This window comes from Typha angustifolia, chromosome 6 (genome assembly GCF_048772165.1).
Source record: "Typha angustifolia cultivar Huaian chromosome 6, ASM4877216v1, whole genome shotgun sequence".
NCBI lineage: Eukaryota > Viridiplantae > Streptophyta > Magnoliopsida > Poales > Typhaceae > Typha > Typha angustifolia.
This window is the reverse complement of record NC_133244.1, coordinates 7805779-7825415: the sequence shown is the minus strand read 5'-3', so window position 1 is coordinate 7825415 and position 19637 is coordinate 7805779. Positions and strand designations below refer to the sequence as shown.

At 37.1% G+C, this 19637-nt stretch overlaps 2 protein-coding genes across 2 annotated transcripts; both read left to right on the top strand.

Moving 5' to 3' along the window:
• The first annotated feature begins 441 nt into the window (after nucleotides 1-441).
• LOC140761217 (calcium-dependent protein kinase 3) lies at nucleotides 442-5222 on the top strand. The gene is made up of 7 exons (XM_073098464.1): nucleotides 442-1351; nucleotides 1755-1898; nucleotides 2056-2208; nucleotides 2903-3018; nucleotides 3119-3286; nucleotides 4457-4687; nucleotides 4774-5222. Exons 1-7 carry the CDS (start codon nucleotides 685-687, stop codon nucleotides 4921-4923), a joined length of 1629 nt encoding a protein of 542 aa, XP_072954565.1. The 5' UTR covers nucleotides 442-684; the 3' UTR covers nucleotides 4924-5222.
• A 5876-nt stretch (nucleotides 5223-11098) lies between these two features.
• Nucleotides 11099-14749, top strand: LOC140761706 (jasmonate-induced oxygenase 1-like). Its single transcript, XM_073099139.1, has 3 exons — nucleotides 11099-11698; nucleotides 11799-12132; nucleotides 14255-14749. Exons 1-3 carry the CDS (start codon nucleotides 11208-11210, stop codon nucleotides 14498-14500), a joined length of 1071 nt encoding a protein of 356 aa, XP_072955240.1. The 5' UTR covers nucleotides 11099-11207; the 3' UTR covers nucleotides 14501-14749.
• Nucleotides 14750-19637: the final 4888 nt, after the last annotated feature.

Genomic DNA, 19637 nt, shown 5'->3' with positions numbered 1-19637 from the left:
TTTTATTATTTTATCCATATTTTCCTAAATTCTTTTTTTCCTTCGTTTTAGTCAAAGTATTTATTAGCAGCCCCTCCAAAATAAATAAAAATAAATAAATAAAAATAAAAAAATAGCAGCAGCCCCTATATTACCTCTTGCATACGTCATTGCGACAGTTAAGTTTTAACGTTCGATTCTCTCACACGCCATTGGCGTGATCAACTGAAGTTGGAACCGACTTCCCATTGAAGTCCAAATGCCTCTATCATCGGTTTCTAGAAGACGAGACGAGCATTTAATTTAAGTTAATAACTCCTTTTTCTTGTGATATATTTGCAGAAAGAAAAATCAGAAAAAGAAGGGGGACATATTTGCAAACTCGTGAAGAAAGTAGGAGTTCTTATATATATATATATATATATATATTTATATATATATATATTTATCATTATTTTTTGGGCAGGAGCAAAAAGCTCCCCAAAAATTTCGCCACTCTCCTTCGGTTACCCCGACAAAAGTCTCAGCTTCCTCCAAACTAAAGCTGACCCCCTTCTTTCCGTTCACACCTTTCCCCTTCCCCTCTTCTCCCTTCTATTTTTCCTTCTCTAAAGCCCCCAAATCCACGACAGTACTCCCAAATGTGGAAACCCTAGCTAGGGCTTGCGCTTCCGGATCGCCGCCGGAGTCAGAGGAGAGACCGAGATGGGCAACTGCTGCCGCTCCCCCTCCGCCGCCGCTCGCGAGGACGTCAAGTCCCACTTCTCCGGCGGCGCCGCCGCAAAGAACCACCACTACCACCCCAATGGCGGCGCGGCCGGCGCCGGCGGCTACCACCACAGCCCTAAGCGCCTCACCGTCCTCTCCGACGAGGTCTCCTCCGCCGTCTCGTCGATCGACGAGAAGTACATCCTCGACCGCGAGCTCGGGCGAGGGGAGTTCGGGGTCACCTACCTCTGCATGGATCGGAACACCAAGGAGCTCCTTGCGTGCAAGTCGATCTCGAAACGGAAGCTTCGGACGGCCGTCGATGTCGAGGACGTGCGCCGCGAGGTGGCGATCATGCGGCATTTGCCCAAGAGCCCGAGCATTGTGAGCTTGAGGGAGGCGTGCGAGGATGACGGTGCGGTGCACCTCGTGATGGAGCTCTGCGAAGGGGGCGAGCTATTTGATCGGATCGTCGCGAGGGGGCACTATACCGAGCGGGCTGCAGCCGCCGTCACGAGAACGATAGTTGAGGTGGTGCAATTGTGCCACAAGCACGGCGTCATCCACCGTGACCTCAAGCCGGAGAATTTCTTGTTCGCTAACAAGAAAGAGAACTCGCCACTCAAAGCTATCGACTTTGGGCTCTCAATATTCTTCAAGCCTGGTGAGTGCTAGCCCCACCTAAGATATGATCAATCGGCAATACAATGCCCGCCTGATTAAGAATATTAGTAATCAGTGCAGATAGTTACTAAATCAATTAGTAAATATAGCTTTTCTTAATTTTAGTTGTTAGTGTATGCTAATTAGACACACATAGAAAGTGAATATTAATAGGTAACGGGCTTTAGTTTTTATAAGTTACTGTCTGATAGAAGAATTTCTTTCTCTCCTATGTTTAATGATGGCTTGCCATTTTTCGAAACTTGTTCCCACTTCCCATTGCAACAAGAGTTTGTTGGTTAGAAAGAAATTAACGGAAAGAGAAAAGAAGAACGGGACATCTCTACTTCTAATCTTGATTGTAGGTATGTCCTCTGTTCTGACGGTAATGTTCGGTTTTCTAGGTGAAAGGTTCTCTGAAATTGTTGGAAGCCCTTACTACATGGCCCCTGAAGTTTTGAAGCGGAATTATGGACCAGAAATAGACATATGGAGTGCAGGAGTTATTCTATATATTCTGTTATGTGGAGTTCCCCCGTTTTGGGCAGGTAAAATTTTCATGCTTAAGATGCTGTCCTCCCTTGTCCTTAGGATTAATACATCACCCTGTTATGGTTTTCTCTGGAACCTCTAATATATTTCAAAATATTCTTTTCGCCAGTCAAAAGTTTGACTAATTCAAGTTTTTTTTTGACTAAATTACAGAGACTGAACAGGGGGTTGCACAAGCTATTCTTCGTGGAAATATAGACTTTAAGCGTGAACCTTGGCCTAGTGTTTCGGAAAATGCGAAAGATCTGGTACAGCAGATGTTGGAGCCTGATCCAAAAGTCAGATTAACAGCGAACAAAGTTTTGGGTATGGTATTTCTTATGCTATTGCTAGCAAAAAACTACTAAAATTGTTGATTGCTTTTTCTTTAAGCACTCCTAGGTTGTAGTTACCATGTAGTGTTGGTTAACGTACAATAGATACTTGTGTTCAGGTGACCCAATTTTTCTAGTTGGCTGCATTTCCTGTGTTTATTCCTTTGAGATCTAAGATTTAACTGAGTTGGCTGACAAGTATGTAGGCACCTCCCAAATGTTTTCATCTTTGTTTTCTTGTGCTATATAATTTGTCTTTTAAAGATGAAAGGCTGGTGAAGTTCTTGGAATCACAAGAAATAGCATGACATTATGGAAATGTATGTTGAAAACATGCTTTTGTTTGCATATTTTTGAATAGTTTAGGCCTAGAAGTATCATTAATATCTTCAGAATTCTTAAATAAATTGTCATCAGAACCTCCAGACTATATTATGTTTCTTTCTTTTCCCATTCTTTTTCTCGTATGTTAAAAAGTGATGCGCACCTTGTCTCTCTCTCTCTCTCTATATGTGTATAATAAAATAACAGTAGTGAATATATTGTAATTGGGGTTCTTAATATGTTAAATTTCATTAAGTATGACAAGAACAATTTGTCACTATTATATCTTGTGTTTCAGATTTTGAGACCTACAACCTTTTGTCTTTTCGTGTGATATATTGTAACATCTTTGTCACTTGCAGAACATCCTTGGCTTCAAAATGCTAAGAAAGCTCCAAATGTTCCTCTCGGAGATGTTGTTAAGTCAAGGCTCAAGCAATTCTCAAGGATGAACAGATTTAAAAGGAGAGCTTTAAGGGTTAGTTGGCATTTCCTTTTGACCCAGTTTGTACTTTAGATTCCTCAGGTTCCGTTATGAGCATATCTGGATTCTTAACCAGAAATCCTTTCTTAATTAGGTTATTGCTGATCATTTGTCCACTGAAGAAGTAGAAGACATAAAGGAGATGTTTAAGATGATGGATACAGACAACGATGGAATTGTTTCCCATGAAGAACTGAAAACTGGACTTGCAAAATTTGGTTCTCACCTTGCAGAGTCCGAAGTGCAGATGCTAATTGAAGCTGTAAGTTTTGCTTTAGTATGATTTTTTATTTTTGATTAGCTTTGACATTGATAAATATGAGGCTACCATTTTTGAGGCAAGTATTAGGCCAGTTCCATTTTGCAAAATTTTAATAAGCTTTATTTTAAATAAGTCTTGGAGTTTTTCATTTCTTTTCCTTTTGGGCTTTCCTGAGTAACCATAAGAACTTGCCATCTCTATGAGGCATCCATTTTGCTAATGAAATTCTACAGGTTCAGTGTGCTAGATGGTGGCTACAATACAGAGTAGAGTAACTACTATGTTCAATGAATTGCTCTTTTTCTCTATTTTGGTGAAATCTTAACTTGTCATACAGTCTTGTTGTTTTTGCTGTTGCTGTTTTCTCATAAAAGGATTTCACCTTTTCCAGTCAGAACTACTCTCGGCTTTGCTTCAATGATCATCTATCTGTGCCGATTAATCAATTGAAGTCAGATTTAGTGGGCATTACAGATCTCTGTAGATCTTTTTTTCAAATATATATCTTTAGAGTGAATTTGACACATTTTTAGGAAAGCATCTGAAATTTGCAAATTCTGTTTATATATATTTCGAAATGGAAAGCTCTGTTAGGATACTGCATCGTCCTTACTTATCTTGATTCTTGAATTCTGTCCTTGTGCCACCATGTTCCTGCCTTGAGAGTATGTCAGTGCCATGAATTGTTCTCTTAATGGTGTAACCATTTGCTGAATTGCGGGAAAAAGGACCCCTGTTATGTGTAATGATAGTCTTGTGTCGAGTTGAGAGAATCTGAGTCAATTTCTTCTATTGACTGTGCATGTCTCTCTACAACATAAAATTCTGTTTTAGGCTTATGTAGTGGAGGATATACTATAATGCTCAGTGATGTGGAAATAATACTACAAAAGGGCAGGAAATTGAAGTGAGGGGTAAAGCTGCTGGAACATGTGATGAGGCTGCGTAATATCTCTGGAAGGACATGGATCTTATCCATCCTTGGAACTTTTAATCACAAATGTCACATTTTTTTGTCATGTTGGTCTCCATCATTTACTCGGGTGTATATTCTAGTTAGTAGAGTAGATCCCTTCAGATTCTTGTCTTGTCGGATTGTAATAAGTTTAGAATGATGGGTACCGCACATTCTGAAATTCAGAAATTCTGATCTACAAGTTCATCAAACAGGTAGATACTAATGGAAAGGGAAAGCTAGACTATGGCGAGTTCCTGGCAGTGTCCCTTCATTTGCAAAGGATGGCAAATGATGAACATCTTCGGAAGGCCTTCTCATATTTTGATACGGACAGGAATGGCTACATTGAGCCCGAGGAACTTCGAAAGGCGCTGGTGGAAGATGGAGCTGCTGATACAATGGAGGTGGTAAATGATATCTTACAAGAAGTTGACACAGACAAGGTGAACAGTCTCTTCTTTCTGACAAACCTGCTATAATTCTATCATCATTCACTTGTCTTATTAGTGATGTTTCTTTTGTACTTCAGGATGGCCGAATCAGCTATGATGAATTTGTAGCAATGATGAAGACAGGAACAGATTGGAGAAAGGCATCGCGTCACTACTCAAGAGGAAGATTTAACAGCCTTAGCATAAGATTGATGAAGGATGGGTCTTTGAATTTGGGCAATGAGTAAAAGCCATTGCCTGGATTCTTGATTCTCTAACATGAGGCAGTCTACCAAGCAGAAACAATTTTCTCTTTCTTATGATTATTTCGGGTGGGAATCTTAGATAGGCGGAGCCCCAAGATTCGCTTACCCTGTAATTAGTTCTTCCACAAGTGCAATGGGCATATCTAATACGTACTTTCTTGCCACGTAACAATGTCGGCATTTGATTTTGCCCATTCTGTATCTGCTATCAAAGTGTTGTACAATGTTGGTTTGTTGTGATCTTCAGATGAACTTTGTTAGTTCAGTATGTCAATTATTCTCATAGGGTAATTCAGCAGTTGTGATGCAACATTGTCAAAATAATGTTCATACGAGGGACAATCTAGGACTTCCCATTTCTCTCATCACCAGGGATACAAGGGAATGAATACCACAAGCGCAGGAAGAAATGGAAATGTAGAGCTGAACATACTAATTCTCTGTATATGTAGCAGAATGTACATAGATGTCTTTTGAGATAAGTGGGCTAGGCCCAGTTAGATTTGTTGATGAAAGTTCAGATGTTAATTTGCTTCTCTAGTAGCATAGCAGGCAGCTTGCTTGTAGATTCTAACCACAAGAAAAGGAATATGTGGAACAAAATAATAAGATATCCTGTTATACAGAGTTGCAGACTTGGGATATTCTGGTTTGATTGGATGGTGAATATTCACCAGATGCAAACTAATAGAATATTAGCGTGAATATGTTTGTTTGTACGAGCCAGTGTAATAACACTGCCGCTCATAACTTTAAGTCACTTTTGCTATTCATGATCGTGTTTTTATATACTGGAGTAGTTCACCTTTCGATCTTATCTATAATTCCGATATGAAATTTAGTCTACATTCAAAAAAAAAAAAAAAAAAACATGAAGGAAAACAAAAAATCAAGCTCGAACTTTTTTTTATTATCAACGGCTTTTTTGGAATAAAAATAAACGTTTCTTCTAGTGGTGAATTTTTTTTATTATTATTCATGAGTCTGAATACTAGATATAGGCCGAACAAAATATCAACTCTATTTAGATATAGAGACACTTAGATTCCATCAAGTTTTTAACTGCTTAGTCTAGGTTTTAAATCATACGCGTCACCGAATAATTGCTCCGAACCAAATGCCGCCGAAACCTGTTCCAAACCGTTGCATTGCCAAACTGTTTCTCTAAACTAACCGCACTGCCGAGCTATCAACCGAATCGAGCTAAACCACCAACCACCAAATAATTTCTCTACAATATTATTTGGGATTGAAATTAAACTCATGACCTACTAGAGATGGTTGGTCTTTTTTAACCGCAAACTTAACATCATCCGTTCTCCATCCTCTCCCCTCTCCTTTATTTCTAAAATACACATTACGCCACGCAGCTACTACTACTGCTACTAGACAATAATCCAAAAAAATCTTTTCCTTATTCGGCAGCAATCAAACACTCTTCCTCTCTGTCTTCCCAATCCACATCACTTTATCCAAAAGTGGCTCTGCCCTTCTCTTTCCTCTAATCTTCTTTTCCGAAGAATATCGCGCTTTTCGGCTTCATGGTGGGCCTAAAAATTGGCCCATTACAAACAGCCAAATGGGCCGCCGCAAAACGCAATACGCCTAATAAAGCCAAACGAAAAAGTTCCAGATATGCAGCAAATTTATTGGCTCTCTTGATTCAGACCACATAGAGAGCTTGAAGTAGACATTATATTCAAATATTATTATAAAACATATATAAAGTTAAAAATTTCAAATTATTCCTTCTTTAGTTCTTTGTCGACTAAAACCTTTTTTTTTAGTAGTCCGTGAATCGACCGAGCATTAGAGCAAGAGATTCTCCACCAAAAATGCCGACAATTGATGTCATAGCTTAGGATAGTTGAGGGGTCTGATTGTAATCCATTGGTATTTACTGCATACATTATTTTTTAGTGTGTGTTTAGATGGTGAGAAGTGGGGAGGAGAGAGAGAGAGAGAGAGAGAGAGAGAGAGAGAGAGTTGGAAGTTTAAGAGTAACTAATATTGGTATTGTTTAGTAAAAAACTAATGGTGTTTAATAAAAATAAGTCATTAATATATAAAATAATCTCTAAGTAAAGCACAAATCTTCTGTTTACAGAATTTTTGATACAAAAAAAAAGAACTTGTGAAGCAGGATGTGAATATGGATATATTTGACTAGAAAAGTATAGAAAAAAGTATAAATTAATTATTATGCTATTTTGTTATGCTTTTAATCATAGGAGGACCCTCTCTGGAAGCTCTCCTAGTAGTTGCTTTCATGACATTAGCATATAAATATATTCATACATAAAACATAAAAGAAGAAGAAGATATAATAAGACTAAGAGAGAAACATATGTGAGAAAACCTATATGAATCCAATTAATTATTTAAATAAATAAATAAAGGGGTGTGTTAGAACATCATAGTACTACAACTACCATAAGCTGGTAGTCTTGGTAGTGTTATTTATTTATATTGTAAAGATTAAGGAGAAATCTTTTGCACTTGTGTTAAGATTGGTGAATTGTGGTATAAGGAAATCATGAAGAAGAAAGTGAGAGCTGAACAGGACTGCATTAATTAAGATCATTTAGAAGTCAATGCTAAGAGATCCGTTTAATTAAGACTCTTAACAACCAATCATGGGATGCTCACATTAAGCTCTTTTATTATGCTAAATTATGAAGCAATTTGCTCTCAAAGTCCGCAATTTATGTACCCAAAAGTATGCCAATTTGGGCCTGTGAGAAGAATGCTTCATTGGGAACATTTTAAAATTTTGCAGCCAAATTAGATTGTTGATCATATCTAGAGTCCCTTTGATTTGCTTCAAGATTACATCACTGCTTCTTGATTAGAATAAAGTTCTAATTCATTGTACCTATCCTTGGTGAAGAGAAGTTGGATAAGCAATGAGATCAATTAATTTGGGATTATAGATGCACTTACATTTTAATGCTTAATTCTGAGCATCATTAGATGTTATCTGGATTTAGCTTGAGTAATAACTGAGATTCAATGCATCATTTGCACAAAAAATATAAAATGATTTATTGCTTTGTAAATTAATTTATTTTCTTATTTTACTTTATAAAAATTAATAAATTTTAGTTATATATCACTGAATTATTATTACTCTAGAGACGGCGGGCCGATAATAATTATCTTTGGTAGGAGAGGAAGAATTGAGATTTGGTACGAGCTGACTATATGCATATGGATAATCGATGAGTTAATGCATATCTAATCATAAGCCCGGACGAGAGGCTAGAGTCACGATGACATAAAAATGATAACAAAGATACCAAAGTGACTCTCAATTAGGGATAAAGACTCAATTGTACTCTCAATTTTTATTAAATTCAACACCTTCGTTTTCCTTGTGATTGCATTCAAATAATTGCGTGCTGTTGCAAGGCGTTGAATAAAAGATACGATCTGCATTCAAAGAACTAATTAATTTTGTACTTCAAAACTATTAACAAGCTAAGTTGACTCCTTAATCGCATTTAGGGCATGAGGTTTAATCCCAAGTTTCTTCGTGGTTGATTACCTTCAGGTGGATTAAGTTCAAAATATGTTCCTTAATATGTGCAGGAATTCGCGCCACCTGCATGGAAAGATTAATTAAATAAATAAATTCGAATTAATTATGGGTAATGATGTGAAAAGAAAGCTAAAACCATGTGCATAAACAGCTGCAGTGTGAACCTTGGGGCTTCAAACGTGATGTGGTCGGTGTGAAGTCAAGTGAGATCCAAAGCACCAAAAATTGACTTCTGATTTAATACTAGATTCCCATGTTATTTTTGCTTAATAATTATAAAAGATAACAAAGGTAGTTATACTATAAGTTTTGTGATAAACTTTGAATTATAAGTTAGGTATGCACCTCAAATTTTTTGATAATTTAAGAGCTTATAAATAGGGCTATTAAAATAGTTCGCTAGCCAGTGAGCTAGGCTCATTACGCCAAGCTGGATCTTTTGGCTCGAAGAGTTAAATGAGCCAAGTAGAGCTAGACTTAGGTCGGCGCATGCTAGGCTCATTACGCCGAGCTCCACCTCGTCTTTCTCCGTTTATCTCATATCCTTCTCTTATACACCACCCTTGTGTTTGGCGTCACCGCCCCTTCTCAACCCTAACTTTCTCTATGGCAATCACTGCATTTGGCTCTCCTCTCCTCTTGAAGACTATGATTGGTCTATCCTCCTCTTTCTCTCCTTTTCTCCTTTAAATCCAAACACCGCTTTGCCCTCTCCCTCGTAGTCTTTATTACTTTCTTCTTTCTCAGCTTTATCACCGTCGTTAGTTTCTACCTCTTCTTCCTCCACGCAGTTGAATCGAATGCCCCTAATTTCCACCGACCTTCTCTTACAGCCTTATTAAGCTATCGAGCTTAAAAGGAGCAGACTCGAGCCAGCCTGTTCCCACTCCTCTCAAGCTCAAGCCGATAAAAAATTGCTATCAAGCTGTGCTAAGCTAGCCCAGCTCACTTAAACTCGACTGGTTTATATCGCTACTTGTAGGCTTCCTGATGGATAACAAAGTTAACCCTCCCCAGTAACTAGTCGTATAGCTAAGCCAACTCTCTCATTTATATAGAGCATAATAGATTAACTTCACTCATAATGCACACGGTGCAATCAACCCTGCAAAAAATTTCTTTCCAGACCCAGTTGAGAATTTAAACGTCTCCCAACCAATTTATGTTAGTTCTTGGATCTACAGACTAACAATATCCTAAAAATCAACTACGCATCCCTGTATATTTTGTTGTCTAACTTATATAGAGAAGCGATTTGACTACCTAAAAGTATATCAATCATACAATTTGATAACCAGGAATTTATTTTTAAGATATGCCTCTTTGCTGGTATTCGTGATTGAGCGTGATCAAGATTAGCCGATATGCACGATCGACACGTATTCTAAAACATGTCCACGTCATCGAATCCTCTCTTAATATTCTATAGTTTAGGGGCAAAAGAGTAACTATGCACGAACAATATCTACCATCTTAGAAGAATAATTGTAAAGCAAAAAAGAGAAAAGAAAATAATAAAAGACTCGTATTGTGGTAGCTATGGGTGTTAATGGCGTCACATGCGTCTTCCTTTTTAAGTCTCCTGACAGCTCTTTTCCTGGAGTGGATGGAAAGTATTAACGGTTAGATTCATTGCCTTTTTGTTGTCGGCACGACGAGACGACCCCGTCGACCGCGCCGTACTCCCCCCCCCCCCCCCCCCGGGATTCACGACCACCGGCCACAGTCCCAACCTCCACCACGTTCCTAATTTCTGGAATGCGACATGCTATAGGATCGGCCGCAGCTACGATACGCCCGAAGTGATGCGCCGCCCAATCCGAAGACGCCAGGTGTTTATCTAGTCAGTTTCTTCTTCTTTTTTTAATTTCTTTTTGCAACCTTTTTGGGACCGCATAGCCGACATCGCCCGATTCCGGATGCCAATTAGATAGTACGCAGCCGAGAAACTGACATAAAAACAGAGTCCAGCGCATCGATCCAACCTTCTGTTTTATAGCACGTTTGGATAACCGTCCCTTTCGAGCTGGGTTGAGCCAATACGGGTCTGTCCTACATTAGACATATAAGTCATGCCACATCCAATAACTCTCATTATATTAGAACATAAATATATATATATATATATATAAAAGTCATTAAACGCGGCATCTACGTTCACGAGGTTTGCCGCACTTTTTCACACATATACCTCAAGCTTAAGGAAGTACAAATACTAGTATATGCTGACATCATATTTATTTTTAATTATAGAAATAATGAAATTAACACTATTCTCGAAAATGCTCATTTGCATCCCGACGTCAATATTTTATATAATTTAATGGATAAATGATCTACTATTATTTAATCTCAAATGTCTTATTAAAAGGTAAGATAAGATAAGTTAAAGAAATGTAAACATATAATTTAAAATTGGATGAAATATTTTATTTTATATTTAAATTAAATTAACTCGAGGTGTCACTGGAATTTTTTGACAAATAAAATTCTTCTATTTATAAATAATAAAAATGAAATAGTTTCATTTGCAATATAGTTAAAATGTAGGGTGTTATTCGTACTTTTGTTCGCTTCCGATCTTCAATCTCTATAAATAGCCATGGAACTCACTCTCTTACACCTCGTACTCTTGAAGCTTCGCTAGCTCGTTGTTCGTGTTATTGTTGTTGTTGTCTTTCTTCTTCTTATTGTTGTTGTTCTTCTTCTTATTATTATTATAATCATGGACTGCTTCCAAGAGTGGCCAGAGCCCATTGTACGCGTCCAGGCTCTATCCGAGAGCGGCGCGGGGGTCGTCCCCGACCGCTACGTGAAGCCGCTCTCGGAGCGGCCTCGCGACGCGGCGCCAGGTAAGGAGCTGAGCATCCCGATCGTTGACTTGGACGGCCTGGCAGGCGGCGCAGCCGGGTGCCGGGCAGCCATCCAGGCCGTCTCGGACGCGTGCCGCGAGTGGGGGTTCTTCCAGGTGGTGAACCACGGCGTCAGCGCCGAGCTGATCCGCAAGACCCGGGAGGCGTGGCGGGGCTTCTTCCACCTCCCGATGGCGGAGAAGCAAGCCTACGCCAACTCCCCCAAGACCTACGAGGGCTACGGCAGCCGCCTCGGCGTTGAGAAGGGCGCCATTCTCGACTGGGGCGACTACTTCTTCCTCCACTTCCGCCCGGGCTCCATCAAGAACCTTAACAAATGGCCTTCTCAACCCGATTCTTGCAGGTAATTATAATTAGCCAAATATCGAATTCTCGATCGGACAGTTAGTTTAGTTATATATTTGAAATGATGAGGGTCTGAGACGTGAAGTACGTAATTGTAGAGAGATCACGGAGGAGTACGGTCGAGAGGTGGCGAAGCTCTGCGGGGTGTTGATGAGGGTGATGTCGATAAGCTTGGGGTTGGACGTGGAGTTCTTGCAGACGGCGTTCGGAGGTGAGGAGGAGGTGGGGACGTGCCTGAGGGTGAACTATTACCCGAAATGCCCCCAGCCGGACCTCACGCTGGGGCTCTCGGCGCACTCCGACCCCGGGGGCTTGACCGTCCTTTTGGCCGACGACCGGGTGAAGGGCCTCCAGGTCCTCAAGGGGGATGCATGGGTCACCGTTCACCCCGTCCCCAACGCTTTCATTGTCAACGTTGGTGACCAAATACAGGTCACCTCTCTCCCCCCCCCCCCCCCCCCCCCCCCTTACTATCTATTTAATTCTTATGTTTCATCGGATATTTTCTTTCATTTCACACACTATATTTTATGTCCATTTACACCTTACTTAATCATAGAAAACATCTAATATAAAGGTCCGTTCGGGATCAGAATGTTTTAATTAATACTATATTAAAAAATACAAGGGGCATAAGTCATAACTGGTAAAGGTGGTTCAGAGTTCAGTGTGTTTTTCTTTTTGGTAGTTTATTCTTTAACAGTCGAATTAGAAAGAATGGAAATAATAATAATAATAATAATACTAATAATAAAGGACGTAAACCGCAATAAGAATACAACATAGGGTGTGACATAAGAAAACCTCATATGCCCAATAATGTACTTCAATCATGAGGCAATATATGGTGGGTTGAAGCTTTCCCAATTTGTCAAGTATCATTTTGGGTGTCTCTCCGACCAATTCCTTTCGAGTGTTGTGATATTGTCCTAATGGGAGAAAGATTTTACGGACTATGAATCGATGTACCACAGAAAAAAAGCTTTACTTTAGTTATCTACTTGCCTACTTGTGAATGATTTAAAAAGAACCTAAAAATCTTGGTCAAACTGGGATAATTATTATGGTTATTCTTATCCTATCTAGTAGCTTATAATTTTTTTTTAGTATTTTCAAATTATTCTTATTTCATTTGCCTAATATATATTTTGAGATTAAAAAACAGTAGTTTTAGATTTTTGAATGTGTGAGATTCGGTGTTTGGATAAAATTTTAATATCTTAACGACTTGATTTCGTCTTAATTTATTTGCAATCGATATTTTTGTTAGTCTTCAAGCTTATGTGAAGACTTACTTTAGATAATTAAGTTATATCTATCTATCTATCTATCTATCAAATTATTTCTTCTTAACAAATAGAGGTCATTATTTGTTAAAAGAAAAATATATTATTCTTATTAAGCTTAAAAAATAGTCGAGTTCTAGTTACTATAAGCTAATCAATGATGATATTGAGGATATATCCAAGTAATATTCCATCATAAAATTGCTAATAAGAAAGCCACCATTAATTACAATAGTGTTAGGGCACTATCTCCAGTCTTTGGATATGATATGCATGTTGTGTTTTTAGCTACCATATTTAAATCCAATAGCAAAGTGGCTACTAGACCATGTGGTTCAACTAAGGGAGACCCCCAAGATGAATCCTACATAGTGTCAGCCAATAGGAAAAGAGACAGGGCTTTCCTTCCTTGGATATTGGCCACACAATACTATTATATATTTTTATTCCTTCCCCACATGAGATCATAATTAATTTGTAGGATAATTATAGATTCGATGATAAAAGAGTTAGCTCTCCCTAAGCTAATCCTCTTAAGAAGCAAAGCCAAAAGAAGTCTAAGTATATACAATGATATGATGAAAACACTAAGGAAGAAAATCAAACTAGTGACCTATGATGAGCTGATAGAATTCAAACCATTGACTTATAATAATAGTCTCGCACAAAAGATCACATCAGGTCAATTCCAAGTTGCAGGCCCAAGTTGTTATTTATTAAGTTCTCTATGCCATTCATTTGCCAATAGCTTTCTATCACAGTCATTTTCTAGTTCTATTCATTTAGGCCCACTTGGGTACTTATTTTTTATGTGACAAAGAACGCCGGATGCTAAACTAGTTGCTCTATGATGCAGTGTATTTGCTTCTAAAGTGCAGGTATATTCTGTACAAATCCAATCTCCTTTTGTCACTTTCAAACATCTGAACATAGACCAAAAAAGAAAAAGAAAAAGAAAAAACTCAAATCAGAGTCAAAATTCTGTGGGACTCAGCTCCTATTAACATAATAATGCATGCCATGTTCCTCTCGCATGTGAGATTTTCTCTAGGCATTAGCAAAGAATATAAGCTTGACCATGAATGATTATGTCATGAATCTATGATGACCAAACTATATTCATCTTATGTTATGCGGAAATGAGACTAATTTTTATGGCAGAGATCCTGTACATCATTATCAAATGTTTGTAATCGATGCGTTGGCATACATATTGTCAAGATTGATCCACAATCGAATTTTAATCATAAATTTTGTTTACTAAATAGGTGTTGAGCAACGCTGTTTTCAAGAGCGTAGAGCATCGGGTATTGGTGAATGCTGAGCAGGAGCGTCTCTCCCTTGCCTTCTTCTACAACCCCAAGAGCGACCTCCCGCTAGGGCCGGCCAAGGAATTGGTGACACTAGAGCGGCCGCAGCTCTACCAACCAATGACCTTTAGTGAGTACAGGTTGTACATCAGGAAGAATGGCCCTAAAGGTAAAGCCCAAGTTGAGTCATTGAAGGCTAAGTGATTAAACCCTAGATCACTTATTCGATCAAAATTTATAGTTTCATCTCCTCTTATTTGTCCTTTTGGTTCATGGCGAATAAAATATAAGTTGGAGATCAGTAAGGAAAGAAATAGTTAGAAGCATGCTTAATTTGTATTACCCAATGTGTCAAATTAAATGTACCTATTAACTCCTTGTTATGTATGTGTCAAATTAAATGTACCTATTAACTCCTTGTTATGTATAAATTCTCTACATGATCAATGTTGTGCACATTGGATTCTTGTTCTATGAGTATGTATGCCACTCCTAATTTACCAACAAAAATTAATAACAAAAAAGGGAAAATATATGGCAAAAATATCGAAATATAACATCTAACTACTAACTATGAAAAATTTCAACCATTGTAAATTGACTGTGTTAGATAACCGGTTCACCTAATAAAAATTAGAAAATAGAGATATATAGTGCCTATCTAAACAATTTCTCAAAAAAAAAGTTTGATATCTTTTGACATTGACTCACACGAACGAAGAGATGTATATGAACAAAATATTTATTAGCCTGTTACATAACAAATTAACAAAAAATATAAAAATAATTTAAGCGTTAAAGCCCACTCATTTGGTTTTATGGTATCTTCTTTCCTAACTTAGATTCACGAACAATATTCTACATTTGTAATTAAACAATAAATTATACATATTCTAGATATAAAATATATTATTTCAAAGTATTTCACACGTAAGTCTAATTATAATTTTACCAAAGTTATTTCAAAATTCTTTTTAGTTATCTTATTTCACAAACCATAAATTTTTTGCCACACTTTCTCACTTATTCTATCTCTTGTTACTTATTTATATCATTTCTTACTCAAACATACGTCCAATTTTATATTATATTAAAAATAATTATTATATCACCGTTCTAATTTATAACCAAATATCAAACCGTCGTATTCTAGATTAGAGGTATAATTTTAAAAATAAAAAATTAGGGCCAAAATGATTTAAGGTTGTGTTAGGGGGACAAGAATATCTAATGATATCAAATTAAAGAAAGGATAGCAAGTGGTGGATAAGTTGCCGTGCTTCTCTAAAACCCAATAAATTAGCATTACGCGGTAATTAAATATATTCCATGTTGGTGGGCCATTTGCTGTTCTTTAAAGTTTAATCCACCAGTGATGCGTCAGCCCAAGAGATAAGTTAAGTTAATGCCAGGAAGGCAAATAGTAATAATAATAGTAGATAGTAGAAACTTTATCCAAACAATGGACATCCACCACTCATTAATTTAATCACATTCCCCTGTAAATTATATTATTAATGCCCTTGAATTTATCAAATTTATTTTTCACAGTGCTAAATATTTTGTGAAATATTCTTTGTTATGTAGCCCCAAAAAAAAAGAAAAAAGAAAAAGAAAAGTTAAACAGAACCAAACAAAGAGTATCTTTTAATTTATGTGATAATTAGGGTTCGAAGTACAAAATTACTTAGTAGATAGAATAAAAGACAAGCAGATAACTCAACCAATACCAATAGAGAGAGAAGTACAAATGAAAACCATAGTGAGTCGTGGGACAAAACGACAACGTAACGTGATTTTACTAATTTAATTATATTTAATTTTTATTATAATAAAATTCCACATAATTTAAATATGTGATGTCGTATTAGAATTTAGTATTGAGGAGCGTTACGTTAGATGTAGAAAAGTAGGTGGTATATTTGAGTTCAAAGAAAAGACCCAGTGAAGTGTATCAAATCCAAGTGGGAGATTTTTATATTATTTTTTCTGTTGACATATTTATTGAAAATTATTATTATTTTTTGTTTTATTATAGTTTTTAAAAATAGAGACAGCGAAGCATGAATCAGTGAATCACGTGATGGAAACCAACTTGTCATTCGAATTAATGTGACACTAAGTTTTTAATCAATTATTCCAATTCCTACCGGGGATTAAAAAAAAGAGCATTAGAAATATATGATGAGCTAAAGAAAAATCAAGGAGAGGTTTCATCCGCCCGCCAACGTGGCAGACGGCTTCGTAGACGTGTGCAATGATGTCAGATGGCGTGACGTCAGTCTTGAAATCTTACAGCAAGGCCCAGGGCCTAAGGCCCGACTAAGAGCCCATGACTGTTGTCCAGCACGTGAGTGCACGTGCAATACGGCCCATCAACAAGAGCTTGGGATGAACCACCGAACTTCTTTTTACAAAATTACGGATTACACCCAATATTTTAATTATTTATAAAATAACTTATATAATTTAGTAAATATGTTGGGCTAAATTTAAACTAACACTCTAATAATATTCCGTTAAGTAGAAATATTTTTATTCTTAAAATAACTAAAATACCCTTAGTATGACTTAATTAAGAATATTTTTATAAGTAGAAATTTAATTAAGTTTAACTAACAGAGTCTATACTTCTTTAAAATTTTATATTTCTATAGATACTATTTTAAAATTGTGGTACTTACAGGATGAAAGATACAATTAACTGAAAAGAGCATATAAAACCAAAAAAATATATAATTACATTTTTATCCCTTTTACTAATTTCTTTTTTAAAAAGGTATCTGTGTGGGGAAAAAGAATCAAGAGTTTTAAAGTAGATAAAATCTAACAAATAATTTACCAATTTATTTTTTTTTAAATTAAAAATATTAAACAATAAAAATGTGATAGTTTGTGAAACTATTCACGTCTCTTCCCTCACTTACTCACAAGCAAACACGCTTTTAATAAGAGATCTGCGAGCTCACCATGGATGGGCCAGCACTGTCGAAGCCTTTTCCCATGGATGCTTTGTTGCAGGTGACCTGCTACCTGCCTCAAATCTAACAACCACACAGCGACTTGATTGGATTGGATAAAGCATTAAAGCAGCATCTTGCGACCCTTGCCGCAATGCACTAATTAAGGGTACCCCTTCCCAGATCTTGCTGCATAAAAGCGTTGATGTGGATGTCTGACCTATAAATCCATGTCCATGGATGCTTGCAGAAAGGGAGCACTGCATGATCCTAATCCTAATCTATGCAATGCGAAAGACTAGTGTTTGCCAGTTGGCTTCCAAACTTCACTGAACTGATTTCTGTCAAAGATCTGAACAAGAACTGCTCCAAATATGATTTAAAGAGCAGAATCAAATCTATGAGAAGCAGAAGAGCAATCCTAACTCTGTTTTTGATGATCTGATCAATGCACCCAGAGCACATTTGCAAACACAGTATGGAGTATTTTGTTTAATTAGGAAAAGTCCATAGGCATAAATTTCTTTCATTCCTTGACGGTAGATTTAAAGCAAATATATCACGTCGAGATACCAGCTCGTCCTCAGTAGCGAGAAAACGGTCATACGACAAAGAAGTCCTCATAATTTAAACAAGTCTTGAAGCAGAGCAAGGGCATTGGGCTTGCCAAGTACTTTCACAAGTATCAACAGCAAAGCAAGATGGACTAGGATTTTTCATTCACTTATATATATATATATGCATGTCAATTCTCCGATCAGAGTATGATATCTCATCGGTGCTCTCTAGTGGTTGAGTTTTATAAGTCATTAAAAATGTTATAAATTTGATTTCTTTCCACCAAATTCATTTTAAAAATATATATATTTAATTATTTATATCAAAAAAAGGTTAGTCAAAGAATAGCTTGAATTGAGTGTTAACAAATTTTATGTTAGTGTATCAATATGATATCCTATTCATTGTGTGCCACTCTAGATATATTAATTAGTTATCTCTATGTATGGATATCCTTCTTAACTTATTAATCATTACAAGTTTAACTGATTAGCAAATAACTCTCCGCTAATGAAATTTTTATCTTCTCGGCTAATTTTTGGTTCAGATTTTAGCTGATTAATTGTGGAAAAAAATAATTCTGGAAACGATTATTACAAAATTAAAAACTTATGGGATGTAACATGTAAATAAGAGACTTTTCTCTTAACAAAAAATAAAAAAAGAATTTCGAGGGGTATCTGTGAAAAAAATAAAAACTAATATTTGGGTTTCATACATCATCTCCCACGGTGGTTCCTCCTCAGCTCCTCTTTCTCCGGAACTGAGATTAAAATACGTAGTTCCACAAGGCTCTTCTAGTAGCTTCACAGAACGCTAGGGGACCTGGTCTCTCGAGCCCAAGATTCTTCGCAGGTTAATATATTATCGATAAAAAAGATGACATCAAACTCGTATTTAAAATTCGAAGTGGGCCTTTCGTATTATGCGACATGGGGGGTAGGTTGGTGGGCCATTTCGTAGGTGGGGGCATGCTTTTCCTTGATTTGAAAGGAGTATACTTATTGGATTCTTATTCCATAAATAAGTCTGACTTTTGCTTATGCGATCGTTCCGGGCTTTTCTGTATTTATTATTTATTAAAAAAATTAAAAATAATTAAATTGTAAAAGGCCCAGTTCCGTAAGTTACATTGTGCGCACCGAAGAGTTTTGTTGAAAAAGAGAAGGTATGGGAGGAATCACAGTACTATTGGCGGTTCTAATTCCTCTTACTTTTCTCGCTTCCAGAGTTTTTCCCGCCGGTAGTAGATATTTGCCTCCTCTCCTTTTCCCTCTCCACAGATTTTACCCTCTTAATTATTTTTTCTTTCTCCTTACTATTCTCTCATATTTCTCTAGTCTTTCTCCCTCTCGGTGTTGTCCTCTCCTCGTTGTCATCCTTATGATTCCAATTGGTCTTTGCTAGATCTATGTCATGTTATCTCTCCTCCCTCCTTTCTCCATCTATCTTTGCACTGATGTTAGTCCATTCCACTCTTTCTTCTACTCCTTCCTCGTCTCCCCGGATAGTGTCTCATCCCCTTCTTATGGTCGTGTCCATTCTCTCCCTTTGCTTCTGTGTTGCTATTGTAGCTGTGCGGCCATTGTCTTTATGGTTTGTGGTGTTATTATTTTATTTTTCCTCTATTTTCATCGGCTACGTGTTGGCGATTGTTCCATTTCTTGCCTCTCTCCTATCGCCTCTTTGCTGCTGCCATACTACTCCTTCATTGTGTGTAGTCGTAGAATCCGAGCCATTTTGGTTTTAATTTTACTATTAATTTTTAATTGGTTGGGGATTCTCTTTCTCTAGTTTAAAGATTTGCAGAGTTGTGTCTTCAA